Here is a 14,479-nt window from a genome sequence, read left to right on the forward strand (position 1 = left end):
GTGACGGGAGTAGATGTGGGTTGGGAGAGAAGAGGGGATAATGAGGTAGTAACTGTGACATGGAAGAGAGGGTGTGACTGGGGAGTAGATGTGTTATGGGAGGGAAGAGGGGATAATGAGGTAGTAAATATGACATGGAAGAGAGAATGTGACTGGGGAGTAGATGTGGGTTGGGAGGGAAGAGGTGTTAATGAGGTAGTAAATGTGACATGGAAGAGAGGGTGTGACTGGGGAGTAGATGTGGGTTGGGAGAGAAGAGGTGTTAATGAGGTAGTAAATGTGACATGGAAGAGAGGGTGTGAATGGGGAGTAGATGTGGGTTGGGAGAGAAGAGGTGTTAATGAGGTAGTAAATGTGACATGGAAGAGAGGGTGTAACTGGGGAGTAGATGTGTTATGGGAGGGAAGAGGTGTTAATGAGGTAGTAAATGTGACATGGAAGAGAGGGTGTGACTGGGGAGTAGATGTGGGTTGGGAGGAAAGAGGTGTGAATGAGGTAGTAAATGTGACATGGAAGAGAGGGTGTAACTGGGGAGTAGATGTGGGTTGGGAGGGAAGAGGTGTTAATGAGGTAGTAAATGTGACATGGAATAGAGGGTGTAACTGGGGAGTAGATGTGTTATGGGAGGGAAGAGGTGTTAATGAGGTAGTAAATGGGAAATGAAAGAGAGGGTGTGACTGGGGAGTAAATGTGTTATAGGAGGGAAGAGGTGTTATTGAGGTAGTAAATGAGACATGGAAGAGAGGGTGTGACTAGGGAGTAGATGTGGGTTGGGAGGGAAGAGGTGTTAATGAGGTAGTAAATGTGACATGGAAGAGAGGGTGTGACAGGCGAGTAGATGTGTTATGGGAGGGAAGAGGTGTGAATGAGGTAGTACATGAGACATGGAAGAGAGGGTGTGACTGGGAAGTAGATGTGTTATGGGAGAGAAGAGGTGTTAATGAGGTAGTACATGAGACATGGAAGAGAGGGTGTGACTGGGGAGTAGATGTGGGTTGGGAGGAAAGAGGTGTTAATGAGGTAGTAAATGTGACATGGAAGAGAGGGTGTGACTGGGGAGTAGATGTGTTATGGGAGGGAAGAGGTGATAATGAGGTAGTAAATGTAACATGGAAGAGAGGGTGTAACTGGGGAGTAGATGTGTTATGGGAGGGAAGAGGTGTTAATGAGGTAGTAAATGTGACATGGAAGAGAGTGTGACTGGGGAGTAGATGTGGGTTGGGAGAGAAGAGGTGTTAATGAGGTAGTAAATGTGACATGGAAGAGAGGGTGTGACTGGGGAGTAGATGTGTTATGGGAGGGAAGAGGTGTTAATGAGGTAGTAAATGTGAAATGGAAGAGAGGGTGTGACTGGGGAGTAGATGTGTTATGGGAGGGAAGAGGTGTTAATGAGGTAGTAAATGTGACATGGAAGAGAGGGTGTGACTGGGGAGTAGATGTGGGTTTAGAGGGAAGAGGTGTTAATGAGGTAGTAAATGTGACATGGAAGAGAGAGTGTGACTGGGGAGTAGATGTGGGTTGGGAGAGAAGAGGTGTTAATGAGGTAGTAAATGTGACATGGAAGAGAGGGTGTGACTGGGGAGTAGATGTGGGTTGGGAGAGAAGAGGTGTTAATGAGGTAGTAAATGTGACATGGAAGAGAGGGTGTGACTGGGGAGTAGATGTGTTATGGGAGGGAAGAGGTGTTAATGAGGTAGTAAATGTGACATGGAAGAGAGGGTGTGACTGGGGAGTAGATGTGTTATGGGAGAGAAGAGGTGTGAATGAGGTAGTACATGAGACATGGAAGAGAGGGTGTGACTGGGGAGTAGATGTGTTATGGGAGGGAAGAGGTGTTAATGAGGTAGTACATGAGACATGGAAGAGAGAGTGTGACTGGGGAGTAGATGTGGGTTGGGATGGAAGAGGTGTTAATGAGGTAGTAAATGTGACATGGAAGAGAGGGTGTGACAGGGGAGTAGATGTGTTATGGGAGGGAAGAGGTGTGAATGAGGTAGTACATGAGAAATGGAAGAGAGGGTGTGACTGGGGAGTAGATGTGTTATGGGAGAGAAGAGGTGTTAATGAGGTTGTACATGAGACATGGAAGAGAGGGTGTGACTGGGGAGTAGATGTGTTATGGGAGGGAAGAGGTGATAATGAGGTAGTAAATGTGACATGGAAGAGAGGGTGTAACTGGGGAGTAGATGTGTTATGGGATGGAAGAGGTGTTAATGAGGTAGTAAATGTGACATGGAAGAGAGGGTGTGACTGGGGAGTAGATGTGGGTTTAGAGGGAAGAGGTGTTAATGAGGTAGTAAATGTGACATGGAAGAGAGTGTGTGACTGGGGAGTAGATGTGGGTTGGGAGAGAAGAGGTGTTAATGAGGTAGTAAATGTGACATGGAAGAGAGGGTGTGACGGGAGTAGATGTGGGTTGGGAGAGAAGAGGGGATAATGAGGTAGTAACTGTGACATGGAAGAGAGGGTGTGACTGGGGAGTAGATGTGTTATGGGAGGGAAGAGGTGTTAATGAGGTAGTAAATGTGACATGGAAGAGAGAGTGTGACTGGGGAGTAGATGTGTTATGGGAGGGAAGAGGTGATAATGAGGTAGTAAATGTGACATGGAAGAGAGGGTGTGACTGGGGAGTAGATGTGGGTTGGAAGGGAAGAGGTGATAATGAGGTAGTAAATGTGACATGGAAGAGAGGGTGTGACTGGGGAGTAGATGTGTTATAGGAGGGAAGAGGTGATAATGAAGCAGTAAATGTGACATGGAAGAGAGAGTGTGACTGGGGAGTAGATGTGGGTTGGGAGAGAAGAGGTGTTAATGAGGTAGTAAATGTGACATGGAAGAGAGGGTGTGACTGGGGAGTAGATGTGTTATGGGAGGGAGGAGGTGTTAATGAGGTAGTAAATGTGACATGGAAGAGAGTGTGACTGGGGAGTAGATGTGTTATGGGAGGGAGGAGGTGTTAATGAGGTAGTAAATGTGACATGGAAGAGAGTGTGACTGGGGAGTAGATGTGGGTTGGGAGAGTAGAGGTGTTAATGAGGTAGTAAATGTGACATGGAAGAGAGGGTGTGACTGGGGAGTAGATGTGGGTTGGGAGGGAAGAGGTGTTAATGAGGTAGTACATGTGACATGGAAGAGAGGGTGCGACTGGGGAGTAGATGTGTTATGGGAGAGAAGAGGTGTTAATGAGGTAGTAAATGTGACATGGAAGAGAGGGTGTGACTGGGGAGTAGATGTGTTATAGGAGGGAAGAGGTGTTAATGAGGTAGTAAATGTGACATGGAAGAGAGGGTGTGACTGGGGAGTAGATGTGTTATGGGAGGGAAGAGGTGATAATGAGGTAGTAAATGTGACATGGAAGAAAGGGTGTAACTGGGGAGTAGATGTGGGTTGGGAGGGAAGAGGTGTTAATGAGGTAGTACATGAGACATGGAAGAGAGGGTGTGACTGGGGAGTAGATGTGTTATGGGAGGGAAGAGGTAATAATGAGGTAGTAAATGTGAAATGGAAGAGAGGGTGTAACTGGGGAGTAGATGTGCTATGGGAGGGAAGAGGTGTTAATGAGGTAGTAAATGTGACATGGAAGAGAGGGTGTGACTGGGGAGTAGATGTGGGTTTAGAGGGAAGAGGTGTTAATGAGGTAGTAAATGTGACATGGAAGAGAGAGTGTGACTGGGGAGTAGATGTGGGTTGGGAGAGAAGAGGTGTTAATGAGGTAGTAAATGTGACATGGAAGAGAGGGTGTGACTGGGGAGTAGATGTGGGTTGGGAGAGAAGAGGTGTTAATGAGGTAGTAAATGTGACATGGAAGAGAGGGTGTGACTGGGGAGTAGATGTGTTATGGGGGGGAAGAGGTGTTAATGAGGTAGTAAATGTGACATGGAAGAGAGGGTGTGACTGGGGAGTAGATGTGTTATGGGAGAGAAGAGGTGTGAATGAGGTAGTACATGAGACATGGAAGAGAGGGTGTGACTGGGGAGTAGATGTGTTATGGGAGGGAAGAGGTGTGAATGAGGTAGTACATGAGACATGGAAGAGAGGGTGTGACTGGGGAGTAGATGTGGGTTGGGATGGAAGAGGTGTTAATGAGGTAGTAAATGTGACATGGAAGAGAGGGTGTGACAGGGGAGTAGATGTGTTATGGGAGGGAAGAGGTGTGAATGAGGTAGTACATGAGAAATGGAAGAGAGGGTGTGACTGGGGAGTAGATGTGTAATGGGAGAGAAGAGGTGTTAATGAGGTAGTACATGAGACATGGAAGAGAGGGTGTGACTGGGGAGTAGATGTGTTATAGGAGGGAAGAGGTGATAATGAGGTAGTAAATGTGACATGGAAGAGAGGGTTTAACTGGGGAGTAGATGTGTTATGGGATGGAAGAGGTGTTAATTAGGTAGTAAATGTGACATGGAAGAGAGGGTGTGACTGGGGAGTAGATGTGGGTTTAGAGGGAAGAGGTGTTAATGAGGTAGTAAATGTGACATGGAAGAGAGAGTGTGACTGGGGAGTAGATGTGGGTTGGGAGAGAAGAGGTGTTAATGAGGTAGTAAATGTGACATGGAAGAGAGGGTGTGACGGGAGTAGATGTGGGTTGGGAGAGAAGAGGGGATAATGAGGTAGTAACTGTGACATGGAAGAGAGGGTGTGACTGGGGAGTAGATGTGTTATGGGAGGGAAGAGGGGATAATGAGGTAGTAAATATGACATGGAAGAGAGAATGTGACTGGGGAGTAGATGTGGGTTGGGAGAGAAGAGGTGTTAATGATGTAGTAAATGTGACATGAAGGAGAGGGTGTGACTGGGGAGTAGATGTGGGTTGGGAGGGAAGAGGTGTTAATGAGGTAGTAAATGTGACATGGAAGAGAGGGTGTGACTGGGGAGTAGATGTGGGTTGGGAGAGAAGAGGTGTTAATGAGGTAGTAAATGTGACATGGAAGAGAGGGTGTGAATGGGGAGTAGATGTGGGTTGGGAGAGAAGAGGTGTTAATGAGGTAGTAAATGTGACATGGAAGAGAGGGTGTAACTGGGGAGTAGATGTGTTATGGGAGGGAAGAGGTGTTAATGAGGTAGTAAATGTGACATGGAAGAGAGGGTGTGACTGGGGAGTAGATGTGGGTTGGGAGGAAAGAGGTGTGAATGAGGTAGTAAATGTGACATGGAAGAGAGGGTGTAACTGGGGAGTAGATGTGTTATGGGAGGGAAGAGGTGATAATGAGGTAGTAAATGTGACATGGAATAGAGGGTGTAACTGGGGAGTAGATGTGTTATGGGAGGGAAGAGGTGTTAATGAGGTAGTAAATGGGAAATGAAAGAGAGGGTGTGACTGGGGAGTAAATGTGTTATAGGAGGGAAGAGGTGTTATTGAGGTAGTAAATGAGACATGGAAGAGAGGGTGTGACTAGGGAGTAGATGTGGGTTGGGAGGGAAGAGGTGTTAATGAGGTAGTAAATGTGACATGGAAGAGAGGGTGTGACAGGCGAGTAGATGTGTTATGGGAGGGAAGAGGTGTGAATGAGGTAGTACATGAGACATGGAAGAGAGGGTGTGACTGGGAAGTAGATGTGTTATGGGAGAGAAGAGGTGTTAATGAGGTAGTACATGAGACATGGAAGAGAGGGTGTGACTGGGGAGTAGATGTGGGTTGGGAGGAAAGAGGTGTTAATGAGGTAGTAAATGTGACATGGAAGAGAGGGTGTGACTGGGGAGTAGATGTGTTATGGGAGGGAAGAGGTGATAATGAGGTAGTAAATGTAACATGGAAGAGAGGGTGTAACTGGGGAGTAGATGTGTTATGGGAGGGAAGAGGTGTTAATGAGGTAGTAAATGTGACATGGAAGAGAGTGTGACTGGGGAGTAGATGTGGGTTGGGAGAGAAGAGGTGTTAATGAGGTAGTAAATGTGACATGGAAGAGAGGGTGTGACTGGGGAGTAGATGTGTTATGGGAGGGAAGAGGTGTTAATGAGGTAGTAAATGTGAAATGGAAGAGAGGGTGTGACTGGGGAGTAGATGTGTTATGGGAGGGAAGAGGTGTTAATGAGGTAGTAAATGTGACATGGAAGAGAGGGTGTGACTGGGGAGTAGATGTGGGTTTAGAGGGAAGAGGTGTTAATGAGGTAGTAAATGTGACATGGAAGAGAGAGTGTGACTGGGGAGTAGATGTGGGTTGGGAGAGAAGAGGTGTTAATGAGGTAGTAAATGTGACATGGAAGAGAGGGTGTGACTGGGGAGTAGATGTGGGTTGGGAGAGAAGAGGTTTTAATGAGGTAGTAAATGTGACATGGAAGAGAGGGTGTGACTGGGGAGTAGATGTGTTATGGGAGGGAAGAGGTGTTAATGAGGTAGTAAATGTGACATGGAAGAGAGGGTGTGACTGGGGAGTAGATGTGTTATGGGAGAGAAGAGGTGTGAATGAGGTAGTACATGAGACATGGAAGAGAGGGTGTGACTGGGGAGTAGATGTGTTATGGGAGAGAAGAGGTGTGAATGAGGTAGTACATGAGACATGGAAGAGAGGGTGTGACTGGGGAGTAGATGTGTTATGGGAGGGAAGAGGTGTGAATGAGGTAGTACATGAGACATGGAAGAGAGAGTGTGACTGGGGAGTAGATGTGGGTTGGGATGGAAGAGGTGTTAATGAGGTAGTAAATGTGACATGGAAGAGAGGGTGTGACAGGGGAGTAGATGTGTTATGGGAGGGAAGAGGTGTGAATGAGGTAGTACATGAGAAATGGAAGAGAGGGTGTGACTGTGGAGTAGATGTGTTATGGGAGAGAAGAGGTGTTAATGAGGTTGTACATGAGACATGGAAGAGAGGGTGTTACTGGGGAGTAGATGTGTTATGGGAGGGAAGAGGTGATAATGAGGTAGTAAATGTGACATGGAAGAGAGGGTGTAACTGGGGAGTAGATGTGTTATGGGATGGAAGAGGTGTTAATGAGGTAGTAAATGTGACATGGAAGAGAGGGTGTGACTGGGGAGTAGATGTGGGTTTAGAGGGAAGAGGTGTTAATGAGGTAGTAAATGTGACATGGAAGAGAGAGTGTGACTGGGGAGTAGATGTGGGTTGGGAGAGAAGAGGTGTTAATGAGGTAGTAAATGTGACATGGAAGAGAGGGTGTGACAGGAGTAGATGTGGGTTGGGAGAGAAGAGGGGATAATGAGGTAGTAACTGTGACATGGAAGAGAGGGTGTGACTGGGGAGTAGATGTGTTATGGGAGGGAAGAGGGGATAATGAGGTAGTAAATATGACATGGAAGAGAGGATGTGACTGGGGAGTAGATGTGGGTTGGGAGAGAAGAGGTGTTAATGATGTAGTAAATGTGACATGAAGGAGCGGGTGTGACTGGGGAGTAGATGTGGGTTGGGAGGGAAGAGGTGTTAATGAGGTAGTAAATGTGACATGGAAGAGAGGGTGTGAATGGGGAGTAGATGTGGGTTGGGAGAGAAGAGGTGTTAATGAGGTAGTAAATGTGACATGGAAGAGAGGGTGTAACTGGGGAGTAGATGTGTTATGGGAGGGAAGAGGTGTTAATGAGGTAGTAAATGTGACATGGAAGAGAGGGTGTGACTGGGGAGTAGATGTGGGTTGGGAGGAAAGAGGTGTGAATGAGGTAGTAAATGTGACATGGAAGAGAGGGTGTAACTGGGGAGTAGATGTGTTATGGGAGGGAAGAGGTGATAATGAGGTAGTAAATGTGACATGGAAGAGAGGGTGTAACTGGGGAGTAGATGTGTTATGGGAGGGAAGAGGTGTTAATGAGGTAGTAAATGGGAAATGAAAGAGAGGGTGTGACTGGGGAGTAGATGTGTTATAGGAGGGAAGAGGTGTTAATGAGGTAGTAAATGAGACATGGAAGAGAGGGTGTGACTAGGGAGTAGATGTGGGTTGGGAGGGAAGAGGTGTTAATGAGGTAGTAAATGTGACATGGAAGAGAGGGTGTGACAGGCGAGTAGATGTGTTATGGGAGGGAAGAGGTGTGAATGAGGTAGTACATGAGAAATGGAAGAGAGGGTGTGACTGGGAAGTAGATGTGTTATGGGAGAGACGAGGTGTTAATGAGGTACTACATGAGACATGGAAGAGAGGGTGTGACTGGGGAGTAGATGTGTTATGGGAGGGAAGAGGTGATAATGAAGCAGTAAATGTGACATGGAAGAGAGGGTGTGACTGGGGAGTAGATGTGTTATGGGAGGGAAGAGGTGATAATGAGGTAGTAAATGTGACATGGAAGAGAGGGTGTGACTGGGGAGTAGATGTGGGTTGGGAGGAAAGAGGTGTTAATGAGGTAGTAAATGTGACATGGAAGAGAGGGTGTGACTGGGGAGTAGATGTGTTATGGGAGGGAAGAGGTGATAATGAGGTAGTAAATGTAACATGGAAGAGAGGGTGTAACTGGGGAGTAGATGTGTTATGGGAGGGAAGAGGTGTTAATGAGGTAGTAAATGTGACATGGAAGAGAGGGTGTGACTGGGGAGTAGATGTGGGTTTAGAGGGAAGAGGTGTTAATGAGGTAGTAAATGTGACATGGAAGAGAGTGTGACTGGGGAGTAGATGTGGGTTGGGAGAGAAGAGGTGTTAATGAGGTAGTAAATGTGACATGGAAGAGGGTGTGACTGGGGAGTAGATGTGGGTTGGGAGAGAAGAGGTGTTAATGAGGTAGTAAATGTGACATGGAAGAGAGGGTGTGACTGGGGAGTAGATGTGTTATGGGAGGGAAGAGGGGATAATGAGGTAGTAAATGTGACATGGAAGAAAGGGGGTAACTGGGGAGTAGATGTGTTATGGGAGGGAAGAGGTGTTAATGAGGTAGTTTATGTGACATGGAAGAGAGGGTGTGACTGGGGAGTAGATGTGGGTTGGGAGAGAAGAGGTGTTAATGAGGTAGTAAATGTGACATGGAAGAGAGAGTGTGACTAGGGAGTAGATGTGTTATGGGAGGGAAGAGGGGATAATGAGGTAGTAACTGTGACATGGAAGAGAGGGTGTGACTGGGGAGTAGATGTGTTATGGGAGGGAAGAGGGGATAATGAGGTAGTAAATATGACATGGAAGAGAGGATGTGACTGGGGAGTAGATGTGGGTTGGGAGAGAAGAGTTGTTAATGAGGTAGTAAATGTGACATGAAGGAGAGGGTGTGACTGGGGAGTAGATGTGGGTTGGGAGGGAAGAGGTGTTAATGAGGTAGTAAATGTGACATGGAAGAGAGGGAGTGACTGGGGAGTAGATGTGGGTTGGGAGAGAAGAGGTGTTAATGAGGTAGTAAATGTGACATGGAAGAGAGGGTGTAACTGGGGAGTAGATGTGGGTTGGGAGAGAAGAGGTGTTAATGAGGTAGTAAATGTGACATGGAAGAGAGGGTGTGACTGGGGAGTAGATGTGGGTTGGAAGGGAAGAGGTGATAATGAGGTAGTAAATGTGACATGGAAGAGAGGGTGTGACTGGGGAGTAGATGTGTGTTGGGAGGAAAGAGGTGTTAATGAGGTAGTAAATGTGACATGGAAGAGAGGGTGTGACTGGGGAGTAGATGTGTTATAGGAGGGAAGAGGTGTTAATGAGGTAGTAAATGTGACATGGAAGAGAGAGTGTGACTGGGGAGTAGATGTGTTATGGGAGGGAAGAGGTGTTAATGAGGTAGTAAATGTGACATGGAAGAGGGTGTGACTGGGGAGTAGATGTGGGTTGGGAGAGTAGAGGTGTTAATGAGGTAGTAAATGTGACATGGAAGAGAGGGTGTGACTGGGGAGTAGATGTGGGTTGGGAGGGAAGAGGTGTTAATGAGGTAGTAAATGTGACATGAAGGAGAGGGTGTGACTGGGGAGTAGATGTGGGTTGGGAGGGAAGAGGTGTTAATGAGGTAGTAAATGTGACATGGAAGAGAGGGTGTGACTGGGGAGTAGATGTGTTATGGGAGGAAAGAGGTGTTAATGAGGTAGTAAATGTGACATGGAAGAGAGGGTGTGACTGGGGAGTAGATGTGTTATAGGAGGGAAGAGGTGTTAATGAGGTAGTAAATGTGACATGGAAGAGAGAGTGTGACTGGGGAGTAGATGTGTTATGGGAGGGAAGAGGTGTTAATGAGGTAGTAAATGTGACATGGAAGAGGGTGTGACTGGGGAGTAGATGTGGGTTGGGAGAGTAGAGGAGTTAATGAGGTAGTAAATGTGACATGGAAGAGAGGGTGTGACTGGGGAGTAGATGTGGGTTGGGAGGGAAGAGGTGTTAATGAGGTAGTACATGTGACATGGAAGAGAGGGTGCGACTGGGGAGTAGATGTGTTATGGGAGAGAAGAGGTGTTAATGAGGTAGTAAATGTGACATGGAAGAGAGGGTGTGACTGGGGAGTAGATGTGTTATGGGAGGGAAGAGGTGATAATGAGGTAGTAAATGTGACATGGAAGAGAGGGTGTGACTGGGGAGTAGATGTGGGTTGGAAGGGAAGAGGTGATAATGAGGTAGTAAATGTGACATGGAAGAGAGGGTGTGACTGGGGAGTAGATGTGTTATGGGAGGGAGGAGGTGTTAATGAGGTAGTAAATGTGACATGGAAGAGAGGGTGTGACTGGGGAGTAGATGTGTTATGGGAGAGAAGAGGTGTTAATGAGGTAGTAAATGTGACATGGAAGAGAGAGTGTGACTGGGGAGTAGATGTGTTATGGGAGGGAAGAGGTGATAATGAGGTAGTAAATGTGACATGGAAGAGAGGGTGTGACTGGGGAGTAGATGTGGGTTGGAAGGGAAGAGGTGATAATGAGGTAGTAAATGTGACATGGAAGAGAGGGTGTGACTGGGGAGTAGATGTGTTATAGGAGGGAAGAGGTGTTAATGAGGTAGTAAATGTGACATGGAAGAGAGAGTGTGACTGGGGAGTAGATGTGGGTTGGGAGAGAAGAGGTGTTAATGAGGTAGTAAATGTGACATGGAAGAGAGGGTGTGACTGGGGAGTAGATGTGGGTTGGGAGGGAAGAGGTGTTAATGAGGTAGTACATGTGACATGGAAGAGAGGGTGCGACTGGGGAGTAGATGTGTTATGGGAGAGAAGAGGTGTTAATGAGGTAGTAAATGTGACATGGAAGAGAGGGTGTGACTGGGGAGTAGATGTGTTATGGGAGGGAGGAGGTGTTAATGAGGTAGTAAATGTGACATGGAAGAGAGGGTGTGACTGGGGAGTAGATGTGTTATGGGAGGGAAGAGGTGTTAATGAGGTAGTAAATGTGACATGGAAGAGAGGGTGTGACTGGGGAGTAGATGTGTTATGGGAGGGAGGAGGTGTTAATGAGGTAGTAAATGTGACATGGAAGAGAGTGTGACTGGGGAGTAGATGTGGGTTGGGAGAGTAGAGGTGTTAATGAGGTAGTACATGTGACATGGAAGAGAGGGTGCGACTGGGGAGTAGATGTGTTATGGGAGAGAAGAGGTGTTAATGAGGTAGTAAATGTGACATGGAAGAGAGGGTGTGACTGGGGAGTAGATGTGTTATGGGAGGGAGGAGGTGTTAATGAGGTAGTAAATGTGACATGGAAGAGAGGGTGTGACTGGGGAGTAGATGTGTTATGGGAGGGAGGAGGTGTTAATGAGGTAGTAAATGTGACATGGAAGAGAGTGTGACTGGGGAGTAGATGTGGGTTGGGAGAGTAGAGGTGTTAATGAGGTAGTAAATGTGACATGGAAGAGAGGGTGTGACTGGGGAGTAGATGTGGGTTGGGAGGGAAGAGGTGTTAATGAGGTAGTAAATGTGACATGGAAGAGAGGGTGTGACTAGGGAGTAGATGTGGGTTGGGAGGGAAGAGGTGTTAATGAGGTAGTAAATGTGACATGGAAGAGAGGGTGTGACTGGGGAGTAGATGTGTTATGGGAGGGAGGAGGTGTTAATGAGGTAGTAAATGTGACATGGAAGAGAGGGTGTGACTGGGGAGTAGATGTGTTATGGGAGGGAAGAGGTGATAATGAGGTAGTTTATGTGACATGGAAGAGAGGGTGTAACTGGGGAGTAGATGTGGGTTGGGAGAGAAGAGGTGTTAATGAGGTAGTAAATGTGACATGGAAGAGAGAGTGTGACTGGGGAGTAGATGTGGGTTGGGAGAGAAGAGGTGTTAATGAGGTAGTAAATGTGACATGGAAGAGAGGGTGTGACTGGGGAGTAGATGTGGGTTGGGAGGGAAGAGGTGTTAATGAGGTAGTAAATGTGACATGGAAGAGAGGGTGCGACTGGGGAGTAGATGTGTTATGGGAGAGAAGAGGTGTTAATGAGGTAGTAAATGTGACATGGAAGAGAGGGTGCGACTGGGGAGTAGATGTGTTATGGGAGAGAAGAGGTGTTAATGAGGTAGTAAATGTGACATGGAAGAGAGGGTGCGACTGGGGAGTAGATGTGTTATGGGAGAGAAGAGGTGTTAATGAGGTAGTAAATGTGACATGGAAGAGAGGGTGCGACTGGGGAGTAGATGTGTTATGGGAGAGAAGAGGTGTTAATGAGGTAGTAAATGTGACATGGAAGAGGGTGTGACTGGGGAGTAGATGTGGGTTGGGAGAGTAGAGGTGTTAATGAGGTAGTAAATGTGACATGGAAGAGAGGGAGTGACTGGGGAGTAGATGTGGGTTGGGAGGGAAGAGGTGTTAATGAGGTAGTAAATGTGACATGGAAGAGAGGGTGTGACTGGGGAGTAGATGTGTTATGAGAGGGAAGATGTGTTAATGAGGTAGTAAATGTGACATGGAAGAGAGGGTGTGACTGGGGAGTAGATGTGTTATGAGAGGGAAGATGTGTTAATGAGGTAGTAAATGTGACTTGGAAGAGAGGGTGTGACTGGGGAGTAGATGTGGGTTGGGAGGGAAGAGGTGTTAATGAGGTAGTAAATGTGACATGGAAGAGAGGGTGTGACTAGGGAGTAGATGTGGGTTGGGAGGGAAGAGGTGTTAATGAGGTAGTAAATGTGACATGGAAGAGAGGGTGTGACTGGGGAGTAGATGTGGGTTGGGAGAGAAGAAGTGTTAATGAGGTAGTACATGAGACATGGAATAGAGGGTGTGACTGGGGAGTAGATGTGTTATGAGAGGGAAGATGTGTTAATGAGGTAGTAAATGTGACATGGAAGAGAGGGTGTGACTGGGGAGTAGATGTGTTATGGAGGGAAGAGGTGTTAATGAGGTAGTAAATGTGACATGGAAGAGAGGGTGTGACTGGGGAGTAGATGTGGGTTGGGAGAGAAGAGGTGTTAATGAGGTAGTAAATGTGACATGGAAGAGAGAGTGTGACTGGGGAGTAGATGTGGGTTGGGAGAGAAGAGGTGTTAATGAGGTAGTAAATGTGACATGGAAGAGAGGGTGTGACAGGGGAGTAGATGTGGGTTGGGAGGAAAGAGGTGTTAATGAGGTAGTAAATGTGACATGGAAGAGAGGGTGTGACTGGGGAGTAGATGTGTTATAGGAGGGAAGAGGTGATAATGAGGTAGTAAATGTGACATGGAAGAGAGGGTGTAACTGGTGAGTAGATGTGGGTTGGGAGGGAAGAGGTGTTAATGAGGTAGTAAATGTGACATGGAAGAGAGGGTGTGACTGGTGAGTAGATGTGGGTTGGGAGGGAAGAGGTGTTAATGAGGTAGTAAATGTGACATGGAAGAGGGTGTGACTGGGGAGTAGATGTGGGTTGGGAGAGTAGAGGTGTTAATGAGGTAGTAAATGTGACATGAAGGAGAGGGTGTGACTGGGGAGTAGATGTGGGTTGGGAGAGAAGAGGTGTTAATGAGGTAGTAAATGTGACATGGAAGAGGGTGTGACTGGGGAGTAGATGTGGGTTGGGAGGGAAGAGGTGTTAATGAGGTAGTAAATGTGACATGGAAGAGAGGGTGTAACTAGGGAGTAGATGTTGGTTGGGAGGGAAGAGGTGTTAATGAGGTAGTAAATGTGACATGGAAGAGAGGGTGTAACTAGGGAGTAGATGTTGGTTGGGAGCGAAGAGGTGTTAATGAGGTAGTAAATGTGACATGGAAGAGAGGGTGTGACTGTGGAGTAGATGTGGGTTGGGAGGAAAGAGGTGTTAATGAGATAGTAAATATGACATGGAAGAGAGGGTGTAACTGGTGAGTAGATGTGGGTTGGGAGGGAAGAGGTGTTAATGAGGTAGTAAATGTGACATGGAAGAGAGGGTGTGACTGGGGAGTAGATGTGGGTTGGGATGGAAGAGGTGTTGATTGGAGGACATTTGGGATCGGGTAAATAAGTGTGTTTTGGTTGTGTGGACTTTATTATGTGACTAGTTCTATAACACTGGGTTGTGTTGCGTAAAATTTATGATTAATGTTTCAGTGGAATGATTTATTTTATCCTTTGCAGGGCGTGGACAAAGACTAGCTTCTCAGGAACAAGGTGGATTGGAGGTGCCGCAGAGAATTGTGTCTGATGGTAAATGAAAGTTCTTTGATGTGTTTCTGTCTAGCTAGACTTTCATGTGATTGATCTTTTAATAGGGTTTCTCACAATATACATA

At 46.7% G+C, this 14,479-nt stretch overlaps 1 protein-coding gene across 1 annotated transcript in view; it reads left to right on the forward strand.

The window, feature by feature from the left end:
* Positions 1 to 14,479, forward strand: part of LOC134985575 (uncharacterized) — a 379,405-nt gene that overhangs the window by 30,931 nt on the left and 333,995 nt on the right. Inside the window, exon 3 of the mRNA XM_063950396.1 lies at positions 14,326 to 14,394. Coding sequence (XP_063806466.1) covers positions 14,326 to 14,394 — 69 coding nt within the window. The remainder of the gene's footprint in view (positions 1 to 14,325; positions 14,395 to 14,479) is intronic.

This window comes from Pseudophryne corroboree (genome assembly GCF_028390025.1).
Source record: "Pseudophryne corroboree isolate aPseCor3 chromosome 5 unlocalized genomic scaffold, aPseCor3.hap2 SUPER_5_unloc_1, whole genome shotgun sequence".
Taxonomy (NCBI): domain Eukaryota; kingdom Metazoa; phylum Chordata; class Amphibia; order Anura; family Myobatrachidae; genus Pseudophryne; species Pseudophryne corroboree.